At 45.0% G+C, this 27267-nt stretch overlaps 1 protein-coding gene across 3 annotated transcripts in view; it reads left to right on the top strand.

The window, feature by feature from the left end:
• Positions 1-27267, top strand: part of KLHDC3 (kelch domain containing 3) — a 54717-nt gene that overhangs the window by 4090 nt on the left and 23360 nt on the right. For 2 of the 3 annotated variants that reach the window (XM_053383439.1, XM_053383440.1), the window contains 3 exons: positions 20674-20927; positions 23912-24088; positions 25835-25950. In XM_053383439.1, coding sequence (XP_053239414.1) covers positions 20774-20927; positions 23912-24088; positions 25835-25950 — 447 coding nt within the window. In that variant the 5' untranslated portion in view covers positions 20674-20773. Of the gene's footprint in view, positions 1-13875; positions 13969-20673; positions 20928-23911; positions 24089-25834; positions 25951-27267 lie in introns of those variants that run through there. The other variant, XM_053383441.1, reaches the window with a different exon arrangement.

Here is a 27267-nt window from a genome sequence, read left to right as displayed (position 1 = left end):
TTTGATATGTCAGCGGTTGAGCTTTCAGCCAAACAAGACTATTTTAATTTTCTACTTTTGTATAGATTATTATCTATTATCTGCATTAAAAGGTTTTGAGGATTCAGTATTGTACACTTGTTATGTGATAAATGCACACCTTTATTCTTCCCCTGGTAGACATGGTAGGCAGTCGCCCCTGCCAATCAGAATTTGTCACTTCTACATGTAACACAAATCAATGAACACACAGAGTTTCACACAGTACCTTAATAAAGCACAGTCATACATCGGGTTGCGAACGCTGTGGGTTGCGCGTTTTCGGTTTATGGACCGCGCCGAACCCTGAAGTACCGGAACAGGTTACTTCTAGGTTTCGGTGCTTGTGCATGCGCAGAAGCGCTAAATCACACTTTGTACATGTGCAGAAGCACCAAATTGCGTCGCACGTGCGCAGATGCGGTGCTGCAGATTGCAAATGTGCCTCCTGCATGAATCACGTTCGCAACCCGAGGTTCCACTGTATTTCTGATAATGTGCGGAGCATTAGATACTTTCCCTTGTGCTTATTATGATTGTACTTGGCATGTTTACTGACTGCATTCAGTCACTTAGCTTTCTTGCCCATAAAGAGACCTTGTACATACCGTAAATAGCATGTTAGACTCTTGGCAGGATTGAAGCATATTGTAAGAATATTGATTTTTTAAATAATTTCTATGCTGTTTTATCGTTTTTCATGTGTGCATATGCAGGAGTTAGCTGCAGTAAAATGGAAGGAGAAATTTTTGGAAAGATGCAGACAGGGAACTGAATTTGTAAAACAAGCTCCTGAAGGAAATTGTTGTAGTTCTCTTTTGCATAAAGTTAGGTGAGAGCTACTTCTGAAATGTGTATAGGCAAATTGTGTGGACTGAAACTTAGGGTTGTATTCAGCTTAACACTAAGGAGAACATTCTCCTCCTTTCCCTGCACACTCCCTAAGTCTGTTTTGGGGGTCCCCCCCCCAATCTTCCAGAGCAAATCTGGGGTCATCACAAATACCACCTACTAGCAGCGCCTGTTTTTTATCAGGATTCACCCTCAGTTAACTGGCAATCATCCAACTCATTATCACCTCAAGGCATATTGTTCTAAGCTAGTTAGCTAGATAAAAATAAATTCATTACATTGTGATATAAAGGTTTTTTAGTCTCTGTTATAGTTAATGTGTTTGAGTTTCTTCCAGGATAACTAGAACAGAATTTCCATAGATAATTTTCATGGAAAGTCTCTTTAGAGCAGGAGTGAAGAACCTCTGGCCTTCCAGATGTTGCTAGATTCCACCTCCCATAATCTATTACCATTGTCCATGGTGGCTGGGGCTGATTGTTGGAAGTCCAACAACAGCTGGAGAGCCACAGTTCATTCCCCCCGCCCCCCGCATTAGAGAAGTCCAAAATACTCAGGCTTTGTTTTTTTGTCCACACCCTTCTATGCCCGGAGTCTGAACCTTTCCTGTGGCTCCCCCTTACTCAAGTTATTGCTTGAAGTCTATGCAACCCTATAACCTGGTTGATTTTTTCTATGTTGCAAGATCATTGTGGTAGAGATGGGGTGGGATCAAGTTGAAAAGGTAAAGGGTGCATTGAGATTGAACAGGTGCTTCTGTCATTGGCGAACAAGAGCTGCCCTTCTGTTTGAATATAGCAGTTTCTTCTCTCTGCTGTTCAGATGACTAATGGTGTTTATGGAATTTCTGGCTTGCTTCATGACTTCTGTTTATAGCAAGTTTCTCCTGGAGACGTGCATCTAACGCACATCTAAGATTCCTGGGATCTTTCCTTGAGGAATCGAATGACTGTCAAATTGGGCCTCTTGGGGTTTTGGGGATGGAATCTTGACATTGTGGTCTTCTGATTAGTAATTTAATAGGAGGGATCTATAAATCAGCATAATGTCATGGAGTGGGAGGCTAATCTCTGTAGGCTATGGAGAAGGCATCATTTGTGTGTCTAAATGAGCTCTGTCACATCTCAGCTGAAGCATCTAATACAGTAATTTACAATATAATACAAAAAAATTAAAATCCAGCCGTTGACATCAGAAGCCAATTAAAACTCACACCAGTAGTAAAAATAATAGCTAAGACTGCAAGGAACAGCAAAACCAAAATGATCTCCAAAGTTCTGCAAGTATTGTTGCCTTCACCTGATGTCCAAATTTTGTATGTGCCAATAAAGTGGCACTGGAAGGAGAGCATTCCACACTTAGGGTACTACCAATGAAAACCCCTATCTCTAGTAGTTACCTACCTCACTTTTAAAGTTGACACACAGATTCTGTCACAGGTATTAATGAGTGAGCAGGTCTGTGTAGGAGTAGACAGCCCTTCAGATAACTTGATGCCAAGCTGAGTAGGTCATTATAGGTCAAAATCACTACAATACGTTGAATTGTACCTGGTGTTAACGGAACGCAGAATGTCCCCCTCCTCCCTTACTAGTGAATCACCTGTGGAAAACAAAGGGAAGGGGCGCCGCTTCCTGCCCCCTGGAGGGAATCCGGTCATAGTCCTTTTGTTTTGGCCGAAGCTGAATACACGATCGTATGCAGGCTATTGTGTCTTCAGCCGGTTAGTCGTCTAAGCCCATCAAGCCGGCTATCAGGGTGGTCAGGTCATCCGGGTGGAGCACTGTGTACGTGCCTGCTCGGTTGAGGGATTATGGCTGGTTGGTACCAAGTCACCCCCCTTTGATAGTCTTTGTGATTTGGAGCCGAATAAAAGTGGTCCGATGAAAATCCGAGGTACGGTTGATTTTTGGTGAATTTCCGAAGAAGAAGGTTGTTGAAGTTCAAAGTACTCTCAAGTTTAGATACAATGTAGCAACATTTGATTAGATCAGTCACGGTCAATTGAGTCCGGAAACATTGTATTAGTGAGCTGTCAAAGTGGGGAAGCGGTAGATGCCGGCTGCAGTACCAGCGTAGCCGCCACTAGGGGCGCTGTTCGCTAATGCTGATTGGTCGAGACGGCAGCCGGCTGACCCAGAGTTCGGCCGCCCGGTCTACTGAGGGGAATTACATGGAGGGAATAGGGATTCTATAGACCTTGTCAAAATAGCGCTTCCTTATTTACGGAAGGCTTTCTTTAAGGAAACAACCCTCTAAAGGGACGTCTCCCGGATGGGGATAGGTGTGTGTGTGTGTGTGTGTGTGTGTGTGTGTGTGGTGCTTGTGCATTACAAGTGAGTGTGTGGAAGAGACAGGGGGGGGTTCTCCGGCCACAGTTCCCCCCTTCGGAGATAAGATTGCGAAGGTGCAAGACCGCGCAATCCTTCTCTCCGCACAAATCAATAAAAGTCTGACAAGTCATACCTAGGACTCAGTCTCTGCGTGTTCTTCAGGGGTCCCATCTCGATGAGGGTTGATGAGGTCCTTGGGGCAGGCATGGATGTTCGCGGACGGAGAGTTGAAGCACAAGAGCCGCAGGTTTGACAGCACATCGGGAAGCAGTGGATGGCGCAGCAGAAAACAGCAATGCAGATGGTGACAGTGATCAAAATCAGGAGTCCGTTTCCCATGAGTTGTTTTATCCATCTGGACCCTGGTAGCCAATTCCAGAACTGAGCATCCGACAGTCCCTCATGCTGAATGTCCTTAAGTTCATCCGTCAGTTTGTGGATATTGTTGAGATGTCCAGTAATATTTAGGGTTTGATCGGAGACGTATGTGCAGCATTCGGTTCCCACAAGGGCACATACTCCTCCGGTCGAAGCGAGAACATAGTCCAAAGCCAGGCGGTTCTGAATCGCCGTTTGCCTGACCTCTGTTAATTCCGTTAGGATAGATTGGGTAGCAGCATTGGACTCTTCCATAAAATTTAGGAGAATGTCCGTTAGCTTGAGAATGTCAACATGGTTGGAACCCGCTCCGTAGGCGGGAAAAAGGGCCCGGCCATAAGTTTCTCCATTGGCTGTCACATCGGAGAGCTTTGACAAGTCCTTAGCCCTTTTATTTCGTCTTCTTCCGGGGGGGAGATCGCGGGTGACTCGGATCCCGGGCAAGATCAGTCCGAGGTAGCAGGTTCCTCGGGAATGGGGGCTGGCCCATACATAGCCACGGTGGCCACATACCCAGAACAACCCTTGCAGACACGAATCTATGCGACCGGTAAGGAAGGTGCGAAAGAAGCATTGGGAGACGGGGGAAGGGTCCCAGGAGTCAGGCAAACTCATAACGCGTCTCCACGCAGACAGCAGGCTGGGATGGGTGGAGGGGTTGCCCTGTTGCCATAGGGTAATTCTGCCAGTTAAAGTGATATCAATGGTGTACTTACAGGTGCTCTCGCCAATGACTTTGTCCTCGCCGCTGAACTTCCGGCAGAGGTCGCCTTTAGTGGGTCCGTTCAGGTAGATGTACTGGTGGGTCAGATTTACAGCGGTCAGGTTCCAAGACCGTACGTCCGCGGAGAGATGTTGTTGTAGAGTAAGGGGTACTCCGAGGAATGGTATGCCACTGTGGAGGTGTGCGGGGGCATTGGCACAGATCCAGCAATTGTCCGTGGTTGTTTGTTTGGCAATTTGGGAGATCAGTTTCACGTAGGTATTTGAGTGCCAGGTGGACAAAAGGTCATTATTGGTGGTGGGGTTTTCAGATATTGACAGTTCCCCCCTTTGTCGAGGTGCGGTCCCAGCGGGGTGAAGTGGATCTTGTCGGAGCAAGTAGGTGAGGTTCGTGGTCAAACCTCCGCATCTTTGTGGTCCGGTAGTGTCCCATTCAGCTGGTGGTACAGTGGAGTGATGCCAGCCTTCAAGGTATGCCTTGCCGTCCCAGGTGGTAGCGGCGCCAATATCCCAAATGCAACAATATCGTCGGAGACAGACTCCTTGTAGGGTGGTGTGGCGGGGGGCAGTGTCGACTCTTTGGCAATAAAACCCGTAGATTAGGTGGTCTGTGGGGTGATTTTGGTCAGTGTAGACCGACTCACCACCACCATTGTCTAGAAGTGTCCAGTTAATCATTTGTTGGGGTGTGCCGTCGGAAAAGGTTGTATAAGAGCCATTGATGCAGTGGGCGCGGTACCAAGGGCCATCTCGGGTGAGGATGAGTTTTCCAAGTGGCGTGTAGGAGGTAGAGCGAATAAAGAGTTCCCAGGATTGGTGTGTAGTAAGAGTCGGTAGTACGGAGTGTCGGAGAAGGATGCGGGTCTCGGGTAGACAGAAGTCGAAGTCCCCCAAGCGATCCAATGTTCCGGCTTTCACCATGTCAATAATCCCAAAATGTAGATATTTGTATTGAGTTTGTAATCCAGGGCATGATGCATGTGAGGTGGTGGTGGGGTGAGAAAGGGTGGTTGCGATGAGGATGGAGAAGAGGAGGAGTTTGGGTACGTTGGTGTCCATGGCGAGTAGTTGCGTTGTTTGTATCCGTAATGTGAACGGAGCTGTCAGATGAAGCTGTCAAACGGAGCTGTCAGATGAAGCTGTCAAACGGAGCTGTCAGATGAAGCTGTCAAACGGAGCTGTCAGATGAAGCTGTCAAACGGAGCTGTCAGATGAATCTTTGGGGATTTTACGGAGTCGGAGGCGGATTGGTGGTTGCTCTGCGTTTTCTGTAGTCGTGATGAGTTCGGAAGACCAATGGGCGGGTGAAGTTGGTGGTTCGGGTCCGGTCTGTTGGGCCCGATTCGTGCCCCGATCAGGTCCGGTCTGTTGGGCTCGATTCGTGCCCCGGTCAGGTCCGGTCTGTTGGGCTCGATTCGTGCCCCGATCAGGTCCGGTCTGTTGGGCTCGATTCGTGCCCCGATCAGGTCCGGTCTGTTGTTCCTCTGAGTCGGTATCGCCGTCTCTCGGTGTAGCTGGGGTACAGTAGGGTGAGTCGTCCGTGGGAGGCTCGGGTGGCGATGCGGGCTTGCAGCGGGTGTGGTGTAACCAAGCTGTCTTTTCCGCTACCTTAACAGAAGTTGGGGTGGTTAAAAGTACTTGGTAGGGGCCCTCCCAGGTGGGCTGTAGGGGTACCTTTTGATAGGTTTTGGCTAGTATCCAGTCACCTGGCTGGTATGGGTGAACGTTCTCATCTAGTGGGATGTTCTGGCTTGCTGCTGCATATTTGTGAAGAAGGGTTAGTTGCTTCTGGAGTTGCGTTACATATTTAGTCAGTTCAGATTCCCCGACCTCCAATTCTGAGGTAGGGAATTGAGTGTTGTATACGGGGGAGGGTCTGCCAAACAGTAATTCATATGGTGATAGTTTAAGGCTACCGCGGGGGCATGCCCTTAAATTATGTAGGACTAAGGGAAGAGCATTTAACCATTTAATCCCTGTGTCTCTACAGAGTTTTCCTAATTGGGACTTTAGTTGCTGGTTCATTCTCTCGACCTGGCCGGAAGAAGGAGGGTGGTATGGGGTATGTAGCTTCCACTTGACCCCTAGAGCGTTGGCTACATGTTGGATTATATCAGATGTGAAATGTGAACCCCTGTCGCTGTCTATATGTCTGGGGACACCGAACCTTGGTATTATTTCTTGTAATAGGATCTTTGCGACTATCTGGGCCGTTGTTCTGCGAGTAGGGAAGCACTCTACCCACCCGGTTAATTGATCAATGATGACCAGAGCATGTTTGTAGCCTTGGCAGGGGGGTAGGTCTATGAAATCTACTTGGAGACTTTCGAAAGGGATGAAAGCCCATGGCCTGGCTCCCGGAGGGCACCTAGCGGTGTGTTTTGGGTTAAAAGCCTGGCAAGTATGGCAATTTTTGACAGCAGCTTTAGCGGCCAGGGTGAGACCAGGGGCATACCAACAGCGCTGCATTGTATCAATAAGTTTGTCTCTTCCCCAATGTGTGCGTTGGTGTAATATTCTCAAATGCTTGGGTACCCATAATCTGGGCATTATGAGCCTCTTGTCTGGGAAATACCAAACGCTGTTTTGTAAGTGGGCTCCTTGCTCTTCCCAACCTTTAATCTCTTCTGGGGTTGCTGTTTCGTACATCTCAGTAAAGTCTATATCTGATGGGACCTGGGGTCCCTGGAATTCGTTGTCTGTAGTGAGGGGTAGGAGGGCTGCTTTCTGCGCCGCACGGTCGGCACATCGATTTCCTATGGAGACCTGGTCCCTCCCCTTAGTATGTGCTTTACAGTGGACCACTGCGATGGCTTCGGGTAGGTGTATAGAGTTCATAAGTCGCTGCACTAAGGCAGCGTGTGCAATTTGGGTACCAGCTGCCGTCAAGAAGCCTCTCTGTAGCCAGATTTGCCCGGTGGCGTGCACTAATCCAAAGCAGTACTTTGAGTCTGTGTAAATAGTGATTCGTTGCCCTGCACCTAATTCACAAGCTCTGATTAGAGCGATAAGTTCGGCGGCCTGTGCGCTGTACTTTGGGTGCACAGGTCGTGCCTCTAGGGTCTCACTCTCGGTCACTACAGCATATCCAGTTTTCCGCTCGCCCTCTACAATCTTGGAGCTTCCGTCAGTGTATAAAATGAGGTCGGGGTTCGTTAAGGGGAGGTAATCGAGGTCTTCTCGTGGTTTCTCCACATGGCGGACTATTTGTGAGCAGTCGTGATGCGGAGTGCCATCGTCGGGAAGGGGTAAGAGGGTTGCGGGGTTAAGCGTGTTCACTCTCCTTATGGTTACGTTAGACGGGCTGAGGAGGATGGCCTCGTACCTGTTTAAGCGTTGTATGGTGAAGCGCTGACACCCTTGTAAGCTGAGGAGGGTAGCGACAGCATGGGGGACGTTGACGGTTAAGTTGTGCCCCAGGACAGTCTCCTGTGCTTTCTCTAGGAGCAGTGCCGCTGCCGCCACCGCTCTAAGGCAGCCCACATGCCCTAGTACAGTGGTGTCTAGCTGAAGGCTGTAGTAAGCGACGGGTCTGTTTTTTCCTTGAAAGGGTTGGGTAAGGACCCCGGAGGCTACCCCTTTGTTTTCGTGTACATACAAGGAAAAGGGTAGTCTATAGTCTGGGAGTCCGAGGGCAGGCGAGGTCCTCAGTTCCCTTTTAATGGACTCAAAAGCTTCGAGTGCCTCTGCCGACCATTGTAGTTGGTCGGGGGAATCTTCGTGTGTCATTGCTGTAAGTGGCCGGGTGAATTCTCCATAGCGGGGAATCCATGCGCGGCAAAACCCACTCATTCCGATGAAGCCCCGAAGCTGTCTTTTAGTCTTTGGCAGGGGTAATTTGGTTATTGTCTCGATTCTGTCTGTGGTTAGAGCGCGAGTGCCCTCTCCCAGGATGTGGCCAAGATATCTGACTTCCTTCTTGCAAAACTGTATCTTTTTTGGGGATACTTTGTGTCCCTTCTGTGCCAGTATGTTTAGGAGAGTTATAGTGTCGGTTTTGCAGGATTCCAAGTCTTGTGCACAGAGTAAGATGTCGTCTACATAAAGCCTGAGAGCGGAGCCTCCTGGCAGTGTCACGTCAGCTAAATCTTGATGAAGTATAGATGAGAAAATTGCTGGGGACTCTACATATCCTTGGGGTAATCGGGTCCACGTTAGTTGTCCTGTCTGCCATGTAAAGGCAAATAGGAATTGGCTGTCTGGGTCTACGGGGATGCTGAAGAAAGCTGAACATAGATCTATGACGGAGTATACCACAGTTCTCTCCGGGATCGTGCTCAAGAGATGGTGTGGGTTAGCTACCACAGAGTGCCTGGGGATGACGAAGGCATTCACGAGCCTGAGGTCTTGTACTAAACGCCATTTGGTGGGATTGGTATTAGGTTTCTTGACGGGGAGAAGGGGAGTGTTGCAGGGGGAAGCGCATGGGACTAAAACCCCCATTTTGAGGAATTCGTCGATCATCGGGGTCAACCCATCTATGGCCTCTTGAGGAAGGGGATATTGCTTGGTGCACGGGAAGGGTAGATCTTTCCTGTAGTTTACTTTTACCGGGGTTGCAGATTTTAAAAGTCCTACGGAGGTTGACTCTGTTCCCCATAGAGAGGGAGAGACGCTATTTAAGAGTTCAGGCGGAAGGTCTATGGTAGTATTGTGGGCTTCTTGTAACATTCCTTGGAAGCTGAAGATGGATTCATTAGGCATGTGCAAATAGATTCCTTCTTGTCCGCATTGTATGGTAGCGTTTAATTTACAGAGCAGATCCCTCCCCAAAAGGTTGACGGGGCTAGATGTGAGCAAGAAAGTATGTTTGACAGATAGGGGACCGACGGAGACTTTTGCAGGTTTGGAAAGAGGGCAGTTCCTGGGAATTCCATCCAGTCCCATTACGGTTCTGGTTTGTTCCCCGGGGGTCAAATGACTATTTGTGAGGGTGGAATAGGTAGCTCCAGTGTCCAAGAGGCAATCATAGGGTTGCCCGTCTATTTGCATGGTGCAAATAGGATCGGAGGAGGATAGTTGTAAAACGGGACAAAGAAAGGGGAAAGAGGCGGGATCTGCTTTTAATTGTCAATGCTCCTGATATTCTTGTATTGCCATTTCGCGGGCTGGGCTGACGGGGTTGGCGGCCGGTTTGAAGGGGTTGAGAGGATCTTGAGCGTGATTCCTGGGCCTTGGTTGTGGGGGAGCGAAGTTAGTTCGATGTTGCGTTTGGACTGTTGGTGGTATATGCCCGTATGGGGGGTATGATTCCCTAGATTTAGGGTGTGAGGGTTCGCGGTAGTCTGGTCTGTATGGCCTCGGATCTGTGTACTCGGGTCTCGTAATTTCTGGCAGGAGGGGGCAAAATCTCCTGATGTGCCCTACTTCTTCGCAATTGTAGCAAATACGTTGGTCTCGGTATTCCGGTCCCTTTGATTTGTTTTTATCCTTGTATGGTGGGACCCCTCCCGCATAGGCTAGTACCCTCGGGGAGTCGGGTTTTAAATCCTTTCTCCTCCGCTCGTCCCTCGAATTAAAGACTGATTTGGCGATGGAAAGGATTTCGTTAATGGTCTTTCCATCGTACCCAAGGTGTGCGTTTAGGGCTTTTCTTATATCCGCCGTTGCTTGGTCTTTGAAGAAACCTTTAACTATAACTTCATTTTGGGGGCTTTCTGGGTCTATACCACCCCAGGTTTTAATTGCAGAGACCAAACGAGAATAATAGTCGGATGGATGTTCTTCTGGTCCTTGAAGGACGGCTTGGACTTTAGTCCAATTTACGGTTCGCTGGCCAGCAGCTTTAATTCCATCTAAGATGGCCTTTTTGAAAATTTTTAGGGCCCATATGCCATTGGTGGTGTTGTAGTCCCAGTCTGGGTCGTTAAGTAACGCCTGGGTGGTCAAGGGGGCCATGGAGGCAGGTCTATTTAATTGATAGTTTTCGCGGTTTAGAGCCTCCCCCGCCTTCGCTAATATTTCTCTCTTCTCGGCCTCGTTGAAGAGGGCTCCGAGTAACATATGGACGTCTGCCCATGTGGGGTTGTGTGTCGAGAAGATGGTGGCCACCTGGCGGTGGCACTTATCGGGGTCGTCTCTCAGGGAGGGCATTTTGTCGGACCAATTCATCAGATCCGACGTAAGGAAGGGTTGATGTGTGAAGACCATGCGAGGTGGGTCTCCCTCCTTCACCGGGGGTATGGGCAGTGCCCTTAAGGGAAATGCGCCCTCTACATCTCCGTTGAGTAATGTCTCCCTAGTCCGCGTTCGGCTGGAAACTGGTCCATCTGAACCCCCATTAGTGTGTTGTCCGTTTGGAAGGGCCAATACATCTAAAGTAGGGTGGTCCTCTCCTGTCCTAGAGGTGGCAGAGGAAGAGTCAGGCCGTGATACGGTCGCTTCCACTCTGGGAGTGGTAGTGGCTGGGGAAGTGGTCGTATCTTCTCCCGGTCTGGTGCTCCCTCCACCGGGTCTTGCCCTGGCCTCCGGTAACTGAGGAGCTCTAGGTTCAGGGTAGTAGAAGGGGACAAGAGTCCTATCCAGTTGTTCTTCTTGGGCCCTGATTTCATCATATGGGGGAGGTCGGGCTGTTTTTAAAACGGCCATTTGGCGGACGATATGCGTTTGCTGGTCCCGAAACAATTCGCGAGCCTCGACAAAGAGATTGAGGTAATAGATTTGGCGAGGCTTCTCGTCGGCCAGATAGGATTTAAGTGCTTGCATCTTCACAAGGTTGAAGGAACCATGGGGTGGCCATTGGGATGGCGGTTCCAAATGGTGGGTAAAAGCGACCCACGAGATGTTGCAGAGATCCCTCAGTTTGGATTTTGAGAGTCCCTTTCTCCCTCTCAATTCCTTCCAGTTCAAAAGAACGAAATTTAGAGGGGTATCGGGATCTTCTTCAGGGCGGAAAGGCTTCATGGAAGCCTTGTCGCCCGGAGAAGCCCAATCAGAGTGTTGGGAAGCGTGAGCTCCCATCTCTCTGATACACAAGGATGGGGTATTTCGCTAGCGGTGAGCACTATAACAAAACAAAGGACAGACAAGGGGGGACGAAGAAGGGAGGAAAGATAGGGAGGGATAGAAAAAAGAATAGTATTCGGTCAGGGAAATAGTTATCTCGTAGCATAAGGGATTTCTTTCGTCAAACGGCTCTATTTATTCCTACTTAAACTTGATCCTGTCTACCATTTATCTGTACTCAACTTATTACTCTTGAACCTCAAACATCTGCCTTAAAGTCACGGGTCTCTCTTTCTACCCGATACACAGTCACGATTCCTAAATTCTGCCTCAGTACCATGCGCGCAACTAGTCCTAGTGTGGGGCCCCAATTAGTGAACCACCCCTCTACCTCCACGACAGCCTCCTGCCTAGCCTTTTGGACTAAGTTCGGAATTCCCTACTGAACGCTTGCGCAATGCAATGCCAGATCGGGGTCCGAGAAACAGATCAAGTTCTGAAGAGAAGCAAATGACCTTGCGTTCTCACATGCCCGGGTCATCCTCAACAAGAGTCGCCAGGCAGGAGGGGCGGCTTCATTTGCATATTTAGGACAGGGAGAGTGAGAGAGTACTTTGAAGGACGCCTCCGGACGACTCCGAGGGAGGGACGTCAGGGAAGACAGTAAAGAGCCACGCTTTCCCGGACTCAATTCCAAGACGGAAAACGGGGGAGAAAAGGAGAGAGAGAGATCGGAAGGACGCCTCCGGACGACTCCGAGGGAGGGACGTCAGAGAAACAGTAAAGAGCCACGCTTTCCCGGACTCAATTCCAAGACGGAAAACGGGGGAGAACAGGAAAGAGTGAGAGAATTAGCGTTCCCGGGCGACTCCGAGGGGTAACGCTGGAAGCAAAGTTCCACAATTTCCCCGGCCACGTTCCGAAAAGGAAATTGGGGGAGAAAAAGGAAAAGTGATAGGCGCACCCGGACGACTCCGAGGGGTAACGCCGGAAAACAGTAAAGGGGTTACAATTTCCCCGGCCACACTCCGAAAGGGAAATTGGGAGAAAAGGGAAAGTTTTTAGACGCACCCGGACGACTCCGAGGGGTAATCGTCTGACAGTAAAGTTCCGCGATCTCCCTGGCCACACTCCGAGGGGGAGAATCGGGGGAGGAAAGGAGAGTATCTTAGGCGTTCCCGGCCGACTCCGAGGGGTAACGCTAGAAATGAAAGAAGGAAAGTCTGGCTGTCGTGGAGACGTTACTTTACCTCCCCCCTCCCAGTGTATTTACTTCAAACCATACTCAAGGGCTCTCTTGGACGAAATGAAGACACCAACCAGAGCAATTCAGAGCAAAACAGCAGCCAGTAGGCTTGGTCTTTATTCGCAAAGACTGTCGCGACAGGGCCCCCACCGCCCACAAGGTGAAGCAAGATGGAAGCCCCGAACAAAGGGAGACCCTCACTTTTATTACTTGCTAATCCCCTTGGTTACACCCTCAAATTACATCATATTTACATCATGATTACATTAAGAACAGGAGGAGTTAGGGGAGGAGTCGGGCAGGTAACTCGAGCATCTTCACACCTGGCGAATGTCCCCCTCCTCCCTTACTAGTGAATCACCTGTGGAAAACAAAGGGAAGGGGCGCCGCTTCCTGCCCCCTGGAGGGAATCCGGTCATAGTCCTTTTGTTTTGGCCGAAGCTGAATACACGATCGTATGCAGGCTATTGTGTCTTCAGCCGGTTAGTCGTCTAAGCCCATCAAGCCGGCTATCAGGGTGGTCAGGTCATCCGGGTGGAGCACTGTGTACGTGCCTGCTCGGTTGAGGGATTATGGCTGGTTGGTACCAAGTCACCCCCCTTTGATAGTCTTTGTGATTTGGAGCCGAATAAAAGTGGTCCGATGAAAATCCGAGGTACGGTTGATTTTTGGTGAATTTCCGAAGAAGAAGGTTGTTGAAGTTCAAAGTACTCTCAAGTTTAGATACAATGTAGCAACATTTGATTAGATCAGTCACGGTCAATTGAGTCCGGAAACATTGTATTAGTGAGCTGTCAAAGTGGGGAAGCGGTAGATGCCGGCTGCAGTACCAGCGTAGCCGCCACTAGGGGCGCTGTTCGCTAATGCTGATTGGTCGAGACGGCAGCCGGCTGACCCAGAGTTCGGCCGCCCGGTCTACTGAGGGGAATTACATGGAGGGAATAGGGATTCTATAGACCTTGTCAAAATAGCGCTTCCTTATTTACGGAAGGCTTTCTTTAAGGAAACAACCCTCTAAAGGGACGTCTCCCGGATGGGGATAGGTGTGTGTGTGTGTGTGTGTGTGTGTGTGTGGTGCTTGTGCATTACAAGTGAGTGTGTGGAAGAGACGGGGGGGGGGGTCTCCGGCCACACTGGAAACAAACTGGAAGCCGGTGAAGATATTTTTAAGCTGATGAGTTCTTCTGAATGGCCAATATTAGTAATCTGGCTGTTATATTCTGAAACAATTGAAATTTCAAAAAAATAATAATCAAGGACAACCACATGTACAACATACTGTATTGCAGCAATCAAGTCTGGATGTTAATCTGGAAATTTTTGAAATTCTATAGTGTTTGCTTATCTCTGATGTCAGAATGGCCATACAGCATAACGGAAGGAGGCCAAGGAAAAGAGAGAGAGAAAAAATCCAAGGTTCCAAGGCACCTGCGGGTGCTCAGCCGAGGAGGAGGATGAGCACTTGACTGGCAGGTGCTGCTTGAGATGGGAAGCTAGATTAAATTCATGAGGTGGAAAGAGGTTGGGACTGGGTAGACTTGGTGTGGGTGGTGTGTAAATGTAGCTTGCTGTAGAGGTTGGTTCCTTTTGATTTTAGCGTGGACTGTATCTTAAGTCAGCTTACATAAGTGATCAGATGTATGACCTTTTCTATGTCAGTCTTTTCACAGCTGGTATTCCTACTAATGGGTATGGACAGTTTCCCTTTCTTGTGGCATGTCACTTCACTCTTGCTAAAAAGGAGATACTGAATCAGAAAGGATTAAAACACCTGCAGTGTGTTGTCAGACATAAGGAAATCTGTTGCTCCTTGGCCAATAGCAAAGAGAAAATGAGGTTGAGGGGCTTACAAGGGTAGCAGGTTCAGTAGTTACAGCTGAGGCTACATGACAGCAGCTCAGCTGTCGCCCCGACCCCTATATGATATGCGTAAAGGTTTTGCTAGAAATAACTTGGGTTTTGCTCTGGCAGTTCAGTGGTTTAACAGTGCAATATTCTCTCTGCAAGGGACGCGGGTGGCGCTGTGGGTTAAACCACAGAGCCTAGGGCTTACCAATCAGAAGGTTGGCAGTTCGAATCCCCGCAACGGGGTGAGCTCCCGTTGCTCGGTCCCTGCTCCTGCCAACCTAGCAGTTCGAAAGCACGTCAAAGCACAAGTAGATAAATAGGTACAGATAAATAGGTACTGCTCTGGCGAGAAGGTAAATGTGTGCTGCTCTGGCCACATGACCTGGAAGATGTACGCCGGCTCCGTTGGCCAATAAAGTGAGATGAGCGCCGCAACCCCAGAGTCGGCCACGACTGGACCTAATGGTCAGGGGTCCCTTTATCCTCTCTGCAGTTATCACCCCCTCACTTTCACTCCAATTTCCATTTCCATTAAAAATGGGAAATGGTTCACTACTTGAGACATGGAATGAGCTTGATTAGTACATTCAGCCTTGGGAAAATCTGTTTTCAGCAAGCCCTTTTTAGGCTTGTGGTTGCTCTGCATTTTTCTGGCATACCATACCTTACCCTGTTATTATGCTATTGATAGGAAACTTCTATTGTGTTTTACTTTGAGAAACTAACCATGAAGTGGCTTCACATCTGTGGACACATTCTACTACTTTGTATGTCTCATTTGTCTTCTGGGTGCTATTCCATGGTGGTTCTTCTTGTCCCTTATGTACTATGCTGTCTCCCAAAAGCGAATAAGGGCAAACTAGATTCTAGAAGTTTGCTTTTGCAGCAATTAATTTGACTGTGTACAGTCCATATTGCCCTTGTTTAAACTTTAAGATGTTGGATCACTCTTTGAGAGGCTGACTGCTCTCAGATTTTTGCTGTACATGGACAAAATTATTGTTCTTTCACATTTGAGAACATGTGGCAGCATACCAGTGACTTTCAGAAGGCATCCTCAGTCCGAAAGCAGTGACATGAGAATGATCCCTGGGTTTCCGACTGTTTCTCAAGTTGTGTGTCTTGGAGATCTTAGAAGTTTGCAAGTTTCTTGTCTTATTTTAGCAGCAGCATGAGTAACTCAGTCTCCCTAGTAATTAGGCAAGTGTCAGCATTGGTGCTCCTCATTATGAAAGGCCACTAACCATGCCTGTGTTGACACTGGCTTTCATTTCCTGCTGTCTTGGAATGAATAGCCAATGGAGTGCATAAATGTCAGGAGTGAGAAAAGTTGCTGGATTGTTATTCTGCTGGATGTAACAGTGAGTTGGGATGTGCCTGAAATAGAACAGTCTATATGGCCGGCCTCAAGCTGACTGGATCTATTTTTAAGTGCTACTAAACCACGTAGCTGGAAACACAGCTTTTCAGGTTACATATTCTCAAGGACTGAGACAACAGCATGGTAAGGACACGTCCTTTGCGTGCACTTGAGAAATAGTGGGTGCAGGATTGCTTTGGTGTTTGGGGGAAGAGATGAATGAAGATTTTGTTTGCTTCTTGCTAGGCTCATTTGTTCTGGAACATAAGAGATTTTGACCCATATATTTCTTAAAATTTAAAACTGCTTTACTTATAGAGCTAACTTTTGTCTGCTTCTTTTAGGACTGGTGTTTCTGCTCTTTTTGGAGCTATACCTTAGTACATAATCTTCCTCTGTTTACCTTGCCTCAGTTGCCCTCTCCCTTTCTCAGTTGTCTCCCTCTTAGTAGATTTTTCATTGTAAGCTCCTTGGGGCAAGGATTTGTCTTCTTATACTTTCTAGTTTACCATATGTATGAGTTTGGGGCAGGGTTTGGTGGTGGTGTGTTCCTTTCCTGGTTGTAGATTTCTGGGACATCCACTCACTGGTCAAGACTGTTTTTAAAATATTGAAAACAGTGCTACCTTTATCATTATTTTATTTTATTTTTTTGCTGAAGGCACAAAAAGCAATAATTTATATTAACACTATTTGTTTTATTCTTAGTACAGTACAAACTGATATATTACATTTGGCCACAATTATTTATTGTTTCTATAGACAACAAACTATCTGACTGCTATCATATTTTTGTCTTTTGATGTAAATCTGAGATAATGGGTTAGTTTGCCCATAGCAGCAAATTCCCGAAGTTTCTCCACACATTCTTTACTGGATAGTGTGTTAACTGATCTCATGTCTTACCAAAAATATTATTGGTGTGGCTAACATGAAAGAAACAAATTTGTTAAATTCTGGTGCCCCCAGCTTTCTGCATAATTCAGTTTTTTAAAAAAACCTGGATGGAGAGGAATTTTATCATCTAAGATCTTTTAAATACAATTTTAAATTTTATTCTAGCAGTTTTTTTGACAAATCTCATTTCCACCACATATGGGGATGGGAATCACCTCTCTGTTTTTGGCATTTCTAACATATAATAGGATAATCTTTGTTAATATTTGTATCTGGGCTTTTCCCTTGAATATAAGCAGATTTTTAACCATTTAAAAATATTGAATACAATGAATACTAGGTTAGAGGTTGTGCCATCACTTGCATTCGGTTCCTTTGTCTTCTGGCTGAGATTCAAGATGCTGACTTCAGTTTAATCTAAATGGATAGGTTCCTACTTACCCTGGAGCGGGAGTGGGGAACCTATGACTCTCCAGATCTTGCTGGACTATTGGGAGGAATTCAGTGTCGTGGTAAAGTGATTGTTTTATAAGGGAAGCATTTGGGATTGACAGACAGAACAGTGCCCCCTCTCCTCTCCCCAGGCACTGTTCCAAGGGTTCTCCCTACCTCCTTGAGCCAATTTTTTTGGGGGGGCATGTTGGGGGGAAGTCCTGCTGCACAAGAGGAAGTTCTTTTGCAGGCCTTCTATTGATGGGATTCATTAGCTGAATCCCACCCATTATTATTTTTATTTATTACCTGTCCTATACCCTAAGGTCCCTGGGCAGACCTTAAAATGTAGTTTTAAACAGTTTACCGCAACTCTCTTAACCCCGACTAATGAGCATTCTGGCTGGTGCTGTTGAGAGTTGGAAAATATCTGGAGAGCCGCATAATACCTTCGCTGCCTTAGGTTTCCTTCTGTCCTACCTCTAGTTGCAGTCAGTCACAATCACTTAACCTATCAGAAAGTAACCTCTTAACAATAACAGCATTGCTCCAAATCACACTATCAAGTCTACAGGGAGCATTCCTAAGTACCAGTAAAAATATATAAGGTAGTCACACTCACTCATTTCACAGTAATTGTTTAGAAGGTACCTGAATGCTTTGCCCCATGACTTTCTAGGTGGGCTAGAGACTTACTTAAAAAAGAAAAAAGAAAACTCAGTCTTTGATCCCTGGCCACAGGCACATATACCTTAAAATTTGACATGTACCTAAAACTTTTGGGATAATTCTTTATCAGTACCTCTCCCTACCTGCAGAAATCCCAAATTGCATTTCTTAATTGCATTCATGTTAAAAGATGTTCATGTGATGTGCTCAGTGCTTGAAAGGCTTTTGAAATGGCTTTTGTATGCATTAGGATAAACTAGCTTTTCCTCTTAGGGTTCTGATTTTATATAGCCATTGTTGTGTTCCTAACTTTATACATTCAGCCAATATTTTTCTCTCTTGAAATAAAAATATATATTGTAGGCACCTTCATCCCTCATACTTTTTTCTTTCCTGTTACGTTTTGTCAGTGTTTTTAACATAAAAAGGTAAAGGTAAAGGACCCCTGACAGTTAAGTCCAGTCGCAAACGACTGGGGTTGCTGCGCTCATCTCGCTTTACTGGCCGAGTGAGCCGACATTTGTCCGCAGACAGTTTTCCTGGGTCATGTGGCCAGCATGACTAAGCCACTTCTGGCAAAACCAGAGCAGCACACGTAAACGCTGTTTACCTTCCTGCCGGAGCGGTACCTATCTATCTACTTGCACTTTGGCGTGCTTTTGAACTGCTAGGTTGGCAGGAGCTGGGACCGAGCAATGGGAGCTCATCCCGTCATGGGGATTCAAACCGCCGACCTTCTGTTCGGCAAGCCCTAGGCTCAGTGGTTTAGACCACAGCGCCACCCGTGTCCCATATAATATATATAACATAAAATCATAGAATCACATGTTGGATCTCTGCCTGTTTCTTAACCATGTTACCTTCTTTCATCGTGCATTTTATACTAGAATTTTCACCTCTTTTCTTTTATGAATTTATATATTTTAGTACACAAGACAAAGGGAAAATTTTCAAGTGTTAACATCTGGTCTGTTTGTTTGGGGTGGAATGCTACTCTAATCTAAACTATATTGGGCTAATGCTAATTGATTTCAGTTTTTTTGGAAAATTGATTTCAGTTGCTTTATTGGCCTTCATTGCAGGCCCTCTGCTTAAAGAAAACATTTTGTTTTCCTATGGATATTTCCAGTTGCCACAGACAGGAGATGAACAGTTAAACAAGTAGAGAATATTATGTTCCTTGGTTTTAAAACTCCTACATAGTTCAAACACCTGATGAGAAAAGCTCTCTCTAAGTACTCTAAGATTCCAACTTCACGAAGTCTTTTGACAAGGTTTCAAGAACTCCCACTACAGTCATCACACAGCAGAAGACAGGTCTTCATTTTCCTTCTATTTTGGACATGTAGCTGGAGAGACGTGTGTGGGTTTAAATCTCTAACCACTGATTTTCTCCAAGGGATTGACTTTTGAAAATGCTTCTTTAATAAGCAGCCTGCTTTTTTCTTGCTTGTGTGTGATGAAAAGCCAGACACAAAGCTCTAAAGCATTAAAGAGGATCTTTACCCTTCAAGTAAAACTATATATATATTGTCTCGACTCCTATTACATAAGAGCCTTGCTGGATCGGATCAAAGGCACATCAAGTCTACCATTCTTTTCTCACAGTGACCAACCCAGTACTTCTGGGGAGTCCTCAAGCAGGACATGTGTGCAACAGCAGTCTCCCCATTTGTGCTTACTGGTACAGTGGTACCCCGGGTTAAGTACTTAATTCATTCCGGAGGTCCGATCTTAGCCTGAAACTGTTCTTAACCTGAAGCACCACTTTAGCTAATGGGGCCTCCTGCTGCCGCTGTGCCACCAGAGCACGATTTCTGTTCTCATCCTGAAGCAAAGTTCTTAACCTGAAGCACTATTTCTGGGTTAGCGGAGTCTGTAACCTGAAGCGTATGTAACCTGAAGCGTATGTAACCTGAGGTACCACTGTATTCAAAGGCATACCGCCTCCAATACTGGAAGTAGCACACAACCATCATAACTTGTAGCTTTTGTTAACTATATCCTCCATGAATTTTTCTAATTCCATTTTAAAGCCGTCCAAGTGCTGGCCATCACTACATCTTGTGGTAGCCTATTTCATAGTTTAACTATGTGCTGTGTGAAACTGCACTTCCTTTTGTTTGTTTTGAATCTTTCAATTTCATTGGGTGATGCCAGGTTCTAGAACTCTCTTTAGTTAGGCATATTATAAGTGGGGTACCGCAGGGTTCTGTCCTGGGCCCAGTGTTTTTCAACATCTTTATAAATGACTTGTATGAAGAAATAGAGGGGGTGCTCATCAAACCTGTAGATGTTACCAAATTGGGAGGGGTATTAACTATCAGAGGATAGAATCAGTATTCAATATTACCTTTACAGATTGGAGAACTGGGCCAAAACTAGCAAAATGAATTTCAATATGGACATATGTAAGGTTCTATATTTGGGAATAATCAGATGCACAAATATAGGATAGGGCATTGTAGGGACTTGACTGGGAACTGCCCCACATAGAGAAAAAAGACTTGAATTGTTAATTCATTTAATGCGATTAATTAGCCATGAACATTCTCTTTGCCTTCTGTTAGAATTGCTGTACAACCTGATGGGAACATCTTTTCTCTTTACCATTACTTTGTTGAGTATGCATTCTGTGAAATGATGACTAGAGGGAAATGCTTATTCTTGCTGCCCTCCTGAATTGCTGAGACATAGTTAACACTCCTGTTTTGCCATTTTTTGAATGATTACATATTTCATCTTTTCTGATTCAATAAATACTATTCCCTATCTTAGATATGTAGCAGGCTAACAAGAAAAAACTAATTGCTTTCTCCCACCCAAGAGGAACAATGTAATGCAATATTCAAAGAGGCAGTTAAAACCGTGTCCAGTGGGAAAGCTGTTGCATAGAGGAAGACTCATATTCATTTTACAGTGGGCATAATCAGTTGCATTTTGAAGATTTGTAAATTTGTTGTCTTTTTCAGAGCTCTGTGGCTACATACCAACATGGTTGGTAGCCCTGTTGGTATGAAACTCTGATGCCCCAACCCCCTTCTTGGAGGGACTGAGCACTTGCAAAAGGGAATGTTACGGTGGACAGTGCATTTAGAAGGTGGGCCCCGGAGAGTAAACCACGCTGCTGTGGCTGTTGGACACAAAGTCTACTCTTTTGGTGGTTACTGTTCTGGGGAAGACTATGAGACACTGCGACAGATCGACGTTCATGTATTCAATGCAGGTAAAATGAGTGTGGCTGCAAAGGACCTGAACAAGTAGCACTTTCATACGATTGAATGTTGTGATTTTGAGATCTTTAAATCCAAGGTCCACGTGCTGTTGCAAACAAACCCAGCTGCCTTATTTATTCAGTAGTGTTCAGTTAGCTGTTAAACATAGATGAGGTCACTAAGAATTTAAAATTATCAAAAGCTGGAATTGTTCTTAAGGAGCATGGAAACCAGCCATTTCACACAACATGAACATTATATTTATTTGTTGTTTATCATTTATATATCAACATTCATTATAAAAAATATCAGAGCCATGAACAAGAGGTTAAAACTTAGAATTACAATACATTAAAGTATAAGATTGCAATAATAATATACAGCAGTAAACAAATCAATGCATATATTTTTATATTAAAAAAAATACATGTATGCATCTTGCTGAAATTTCACCTCTTTGGGAGCTACTTGCTGTCTAGGAAAAGTATTGTGTATGAAGTGACCTTTAGTATATCATCAGAACAAGTTTGGGGAACAAATGTTGGAGCAAAGCTTCATTGTAGGAAGTGCTGAGGGAGGAAAAACTCCCTGATTTATGATTTCCCTTTCCAAGATATTTTGATAACCTTTAGGTTGCCTTGGAGAAGGAATAATCCTTAAAAATGAGTCATTGGTTGGGAAATGATTTGCTGCTGTGGAAAGAAATGGAATATTATTTACTTGTTTAAGCCAGAAGTTATACTGTGTTAAGAACCAAACATATTTGCAGAAAATCAAAGGGGTTATAAAAACCATCAATTGTGTGTCCTAGGAAAAAAGAGTTTCACACATTTGCAGCCACAAAAGCAAAGGCAATTACTTTTTAAATTAGATTTATTTTTCTGATGGCTAACAGAACTTCATTTATTTTATTTTTTTCTTGCTAGATCAACATCCCTTTCCAAAAACAAGCTATCCAAGTATTCAGTGCTTTGTTTTCTTTATACAGTGAACACTGGAATAAGTGGTAGAGCTTCAATAACACTATAAATATGGCATCTTAAATTGTAAGGGCTTTCCCTATAACTACCATTCTGAACTGGAGTACATATCTGCTGAAACTACAAGATGGTCAAAGTTTCCCTTATTGATTATTTAGCAAGAAACTATAGATAGCTTTCAAAAACATTTTTGATCATATAATTCATGGAGCAACCATCACCATATTTTAGTTTTCAGTGCTGTGTGACATGAATACATCTTTCACTCTGTTATTAAATTGATTTTTTTTTTAACTTCTGTTACCATGTGAAAATAATACAGCAGTCTGACACTAGCCGGTTGATATATAATGTATGGTAAGCATCAAGTAGAAATGATCGAAATGCAACCTGTTCATAATTCAGGTTAAGAAAACAAGCTTGTGTTCTACTCTGTTGCAACAGGTTGGTTCACCCAGATGTCACATTTACAACTGACCAACCCCAAGCTCTTTGGGGAAGGTGCAAAAGCCTGTTAATGATCCACTTGATGATGCATGGACAAGCCTCATCAGTTAGTGGCAAACTTGGGTGCTTAAACAGGAATGGCACAGTATGACCTAGATGCTGCTGAGCTATATAAATACCTGGTTTTACTAACCTTAATTGGAAGGTGTTTTTTTTAAAAATACATCTTTTACAGTTTTATTTGTTTAAACTGGGGAATCTCTTGGCAGCAGTAGTACACTATGGCATGGAGTTTTATGGAGCTAATTACAGATTTTCATTGTCATATGTGTAATATGTAGATTCCAGTGGAGAGTCAGAAGAGGGGAAGCAAACAGGAGTCTGGTAGGGCAGAGTAAGTTTCAACAGGACAGAGTACTAGATTCAGTTATGAGAGACCCAAGCTCAAATACTCAGCAATGAAGCACATTAGCCTTCAGCAATTGTCTTAGCCCAATGTTCCGAAGAACATTGTTGTGAAAATAGACAATAGAATTGTACATTAGTTGATTACTGCTGTTTTTAAATGATTAATAAGAGTTGAATATTTTTACTTTTTCTAGTGTGCGCTGTCTTACATATTCTAATCTGCCATTCAGCTACCCATTTCCATATTTTAAGCTTTTACACTGTGTGCTTTTAACAATGTTTAACCATTACCCTAAATGGGCCTTCAAAGCACTTAATTTTCTCTGCTTTGTACTTGTGTGTGTTAATTCTTTTAGAACTCTAGAATATATGTCTTTTTCTAATGGAGCAATGGTTGAAAATACTATTTTCATCAGGTATGTTTTATCTGGCACCAGCATCTATATAGTGTAACACATTTGCAACAGATTGTTCAAAGTGTTGGTGCTGACCTTTAAAGCCCCAAAACAGCCTCAGTCCAGTACACTCCCATCGTTCTGCCCGGACACTGAGGTCTAGCGTCGAGGGCCTTCTGGCAGTTCCCTCGCTGTGAGAAGCGAAGTTACAGGGAACCAGGCAAAGGGCCTTCTCAGTAATGGCGCCCACCCTGTGGAATGCCCTCCCATCAAATGTCAAAGGAAAAAACAACTACCAGACTTTTAGAAGACATCTGAAGGCAGCCCTGTTTAGGGAAGCTTTTAATATCCAAGGACTATTGTATTTTAATATTTTGTTGGAAGCTGCCCAGAATGGCTTGGGAAACCCAGCCAGATGGGTGGGGTATAAATAATAAATTATTATTGTTATTATTATTACTAGGTGAACATCTTTCACATTCTCTTAGTGGTATAACCTTTTTAGCATCTTTTCATTGTTCTCTCTTTCTTTTTTATTTCCCCCGAGTAAAGTAATGTTTTGCAATCTTAACGCGCACACACGAGAAAGAGAGAGAGAGAGAGAGAGAGAGAGAGAGAGTACTGCATGACAGCATTGGATTTCCTCCAACAATTATGACCTGTTAATCCAAGCAATTGAATTGTTTGTCAGTTAGTATCTGTGCATAGCAGCCTGATGCATAAGAGCAAGCCAGTCAAGTAACACTGTGGGCTTTTTCCTTTTAGTCTCTCTGCGCTGGACCAAACTACCACCAGTGTGGACAAACAGCAGGGACCATGTGAGGGAAGTTCCATACATGAGATATGGACACTCTGCAGTGCTTATTGAGGACACCATCTACATTTGGGGAGGCCGCAATGACACTGAAGGAGCCTGCAATGTCCTATACGCCTTTGACGTCAGTAAGTGGTGTTCGCTGCTCCCCATATCCCTGGCTGTCACATGCTGCTGAAAGTGTATATTCTAAAAAGTTGCAGTTTGTCTCCAGGTTTAAACTGGGAACAGCAGGTTTGAAAGTACTTCATCTTGTTGATTATAACATTTATAGAAACGTGATTAATATTTTCAAAGAACGTGGGAATTGTTGGAGACCCACTGTACAGTTTTCACTCTTCATGACTGGTGCTTCATGGAAATTATGCTCTCACTACTGTGGGCACCACACAATGCAGGGAGACTGCGTACAGTAGCAGGAAAAGGGTATGCTGCCTCAAGGGAAGGTGTTGGCATATTTTTATTTCATTTATTAACCACTTCCTATGAAGCATACAATAGAAGCCATAGGCAAAACAATTGCATATATAAAACCAGCTAAAACAGTTGCATGTGTAAGTTGCAGATCAGTTCAGATACTGATCAGAACTCTTCACATAAAAGGTTTGTTGAAAGAGGAAGGTGTTCAACAGGAAAGAATGAAACTAAGCAGAAGGAAATAATGAGAGAACCAGTATCTTACAAACTCTCCATGCAATGAGAGATGGGCTATCGGTTATTGGGCTGTCTTTCCAGGTCTAGCTAATTCTCTTAACAAATTTGCTTTCTCGGTATCTTGGAGTTCCTTCTAGGGAGCAAAACTAGATATCCATAGACTTCCGTTGTACATAGGGGCATCACACAGCTGCTAAACTGATTTTTGTTTGAGGAGTGGTGGAAAAAGCTGCAAGGGACTGTTGCTGTCCAGAGTCCTAGGCAGCCTTGGATGCACTCGCTTGTGCAATTTCCTACCATCCCTGGAAAGCAAGTCTACTAATCCTTCCCCTCTCATGGGAAAAGGTGGAAACCCTCTTGCATGAGTCACTTCAGGCTAGACAAAGCCCTGAAGCTATTCTGCAAGGCATTGTCCTTTGTTGGCTTGCAAATGCTATCTGTATTAGATGTCACAGCCTGCTCCAGTCTCTAGTTTCATATGTAGCTCTTGGCCGAGGTCTCTAGGGGTAGCACATGACTGGATTTAGAAATCCAAGCATGGCACACATCCCACTAGGAGCAAGGCTCACTTTCCCTTTGTGCTAATAATCTCCACAGAGTTTACATTGACCTTGTGTTGGAATGGAATACTTATCCAGTTAATCTAGGTGGGTGGCTGTGGATGGAAGCCAGGTTGTGAGAGATTCTTGGGTGCTAGAGGATTGTGAACAGGCTGCTCTATTCTGCTTCCTGGAATAAGCACTGAAGCTGACTGCCAACTGTGGTTAGGCAATCTCTTGCTTCTCCGAGGATTATCTGTGCTTCTTTTTATGGACTTCTGAGACAGGTGCTTGCTTTAACTTTACAGATAACCAGGCAGCCTTGCATTAAAAATATTTTTCAGGTACTGAAAAATACTCTCCTACAGTTTAATTGCTTCCCAAAATATTGCAACTGTTTCTTACTTTGTAACACACAGTAGGATAATAGTGAAATCTCACAGAATGTGAGCGGTGGCTTTACATAGTTTTTCAGGAACTACAAGATAGCTTCTAGAGAGGCAGCTGCTGTTCCACTGTCCTGTGTGGAAGAGAAGTGGTTCCTTCCTTGAAAGGAGAGATATGTGTTTGTTTAGGATTTTCCCCCAAGGGCCATGCCCTTTTTCATTAATTCCTGAACGTGACATTCTGCGTCTGCTGGTAATGGCTCATCTCTCTGTTTTTTTGTTTTTAACGTATTAGGCACGCACAAATGGTTCACACCAAAAGTTTCTGGAATGGTTCCGGGAGCAAGAGATGGACATTCGGCTTGCGTCTTGGGAAAGAGCATGTATATCTTTGGGGGATATGAACAACTGGTAAGTTATCCTATGATCTCTGCTATTTGTGTTCAGGTCTGCATGAGAAATGGTGCTTCCAAATCAAGTTATTCAAAGAGAATAACTCTTTGAGGGTCCCTCTGCTCCCGCTTCACTTTCCCCCCTCTTTCTTTACTTTACCAACAATTATATTTAAAGACATTTGTGAATTAAGTTAAAGATCACTGAAATGTTCTCTATTGTAACCCCATACTGTCACATCCTGATAATAATGCCAAACTTTCATTGTAGCTGATGAACTCCAAGCATGAGGCCATGTCCTGTGAATATTTATTCAGTAGGATTTACTCCCAAAAGTATTAGACTGTAGCCTTAGTCTACACCTAGGTTTAAAGGGCTAGATGTATTTAGAGCCAAAGTCTGCTTGCTGTTATGCATCTCTGTACTCCTTGCCTCTTAGAAAGCAAGCTGCTGTACTGTTGATTGGTAAGCAAAAAGCAAAACTCAATTTAGTCTATTGACATTTCAGGTAAAATTGCCTTTGTTGTCAAGCCACTACATTTGTATTTTCCTCCTCTTTCTTTTTATGACAGGTTGCAGTTCTGAATGCTGTCTTGGGTTATTTATATGAAGGGCAGTAAACAAATAGATCAAATTGTCAAACCTCTTAAAAGTTGGATTGCATCAGAAGGATGAATAGTTGCTAATTTATGAATAGATATTAATTTGTTCTGTGAACTGCCCTGAGACCTCTAGGTATAGGGCGGTGTATAAACTCAATTAATAATAATAATATGCACAGAAACGCGCATATGCGCATTGACGCGGGTGGCGCTGTGGGTAAAACCTCAGTGCCTAGGACTTGCTGATTGTAAGGTCGGCGGTTCGAATCCCCGCGGCGGGGTGAGCTCCCATCGTTCGGTCCCAGCTCCTGCCCACCTAGCAGTTCGAAAGCACCCTTAAGTGCAAGTAGATAAATAGGTACCGCTTTATAGCGGGAAGGTAAACGGCATTTCCGTGTGCGGCACTGGTGCTGGCTCGCCAGTGCAGCTTCGTCACGCTGGCCACGTGACCCGGAAGTGTCTTCGGACGGCGCCAGCTCCCGGCCTCTTGAGCGAGATGAGCACGCAACCCTAGAGTCGGTCACGACTGGCCCGTACGGGCAGGGGTACCTTTATGCACAGAAACAGTCCAAAGGGAGTCTAGTTCAAGTCCCTGACCTATCAGATGACTAAAAATTTCAAACTTTCTAAGAGATGTGTTGCATCAGAAGTATGAGTAGATGTTAATTTATGCTTGGAAACAGACTTTCTAAGTGTTGTCTTTCTAGATGACTTTCTAGTGTTGTCTTCACCA

This window comes from Podarcis raffonei, chromosome 3 (genome assembly GCF_027172205.1).
Source record: "Podarcis raffonei isolate rPodRaf1 chromosome 3, rPodRaf1.pri, whole genome shotgun sequence".
NCBI lineage: Eukaryota > Metazoa > Chordata > Lepidosauria > Squamata > Lacertidae > Podarcis > Podarcis raffonei.
Note: the sequence above shows the minus strand (reverse complement) of the source record. Positions and strands in the feature narration are given on the sequence as shown.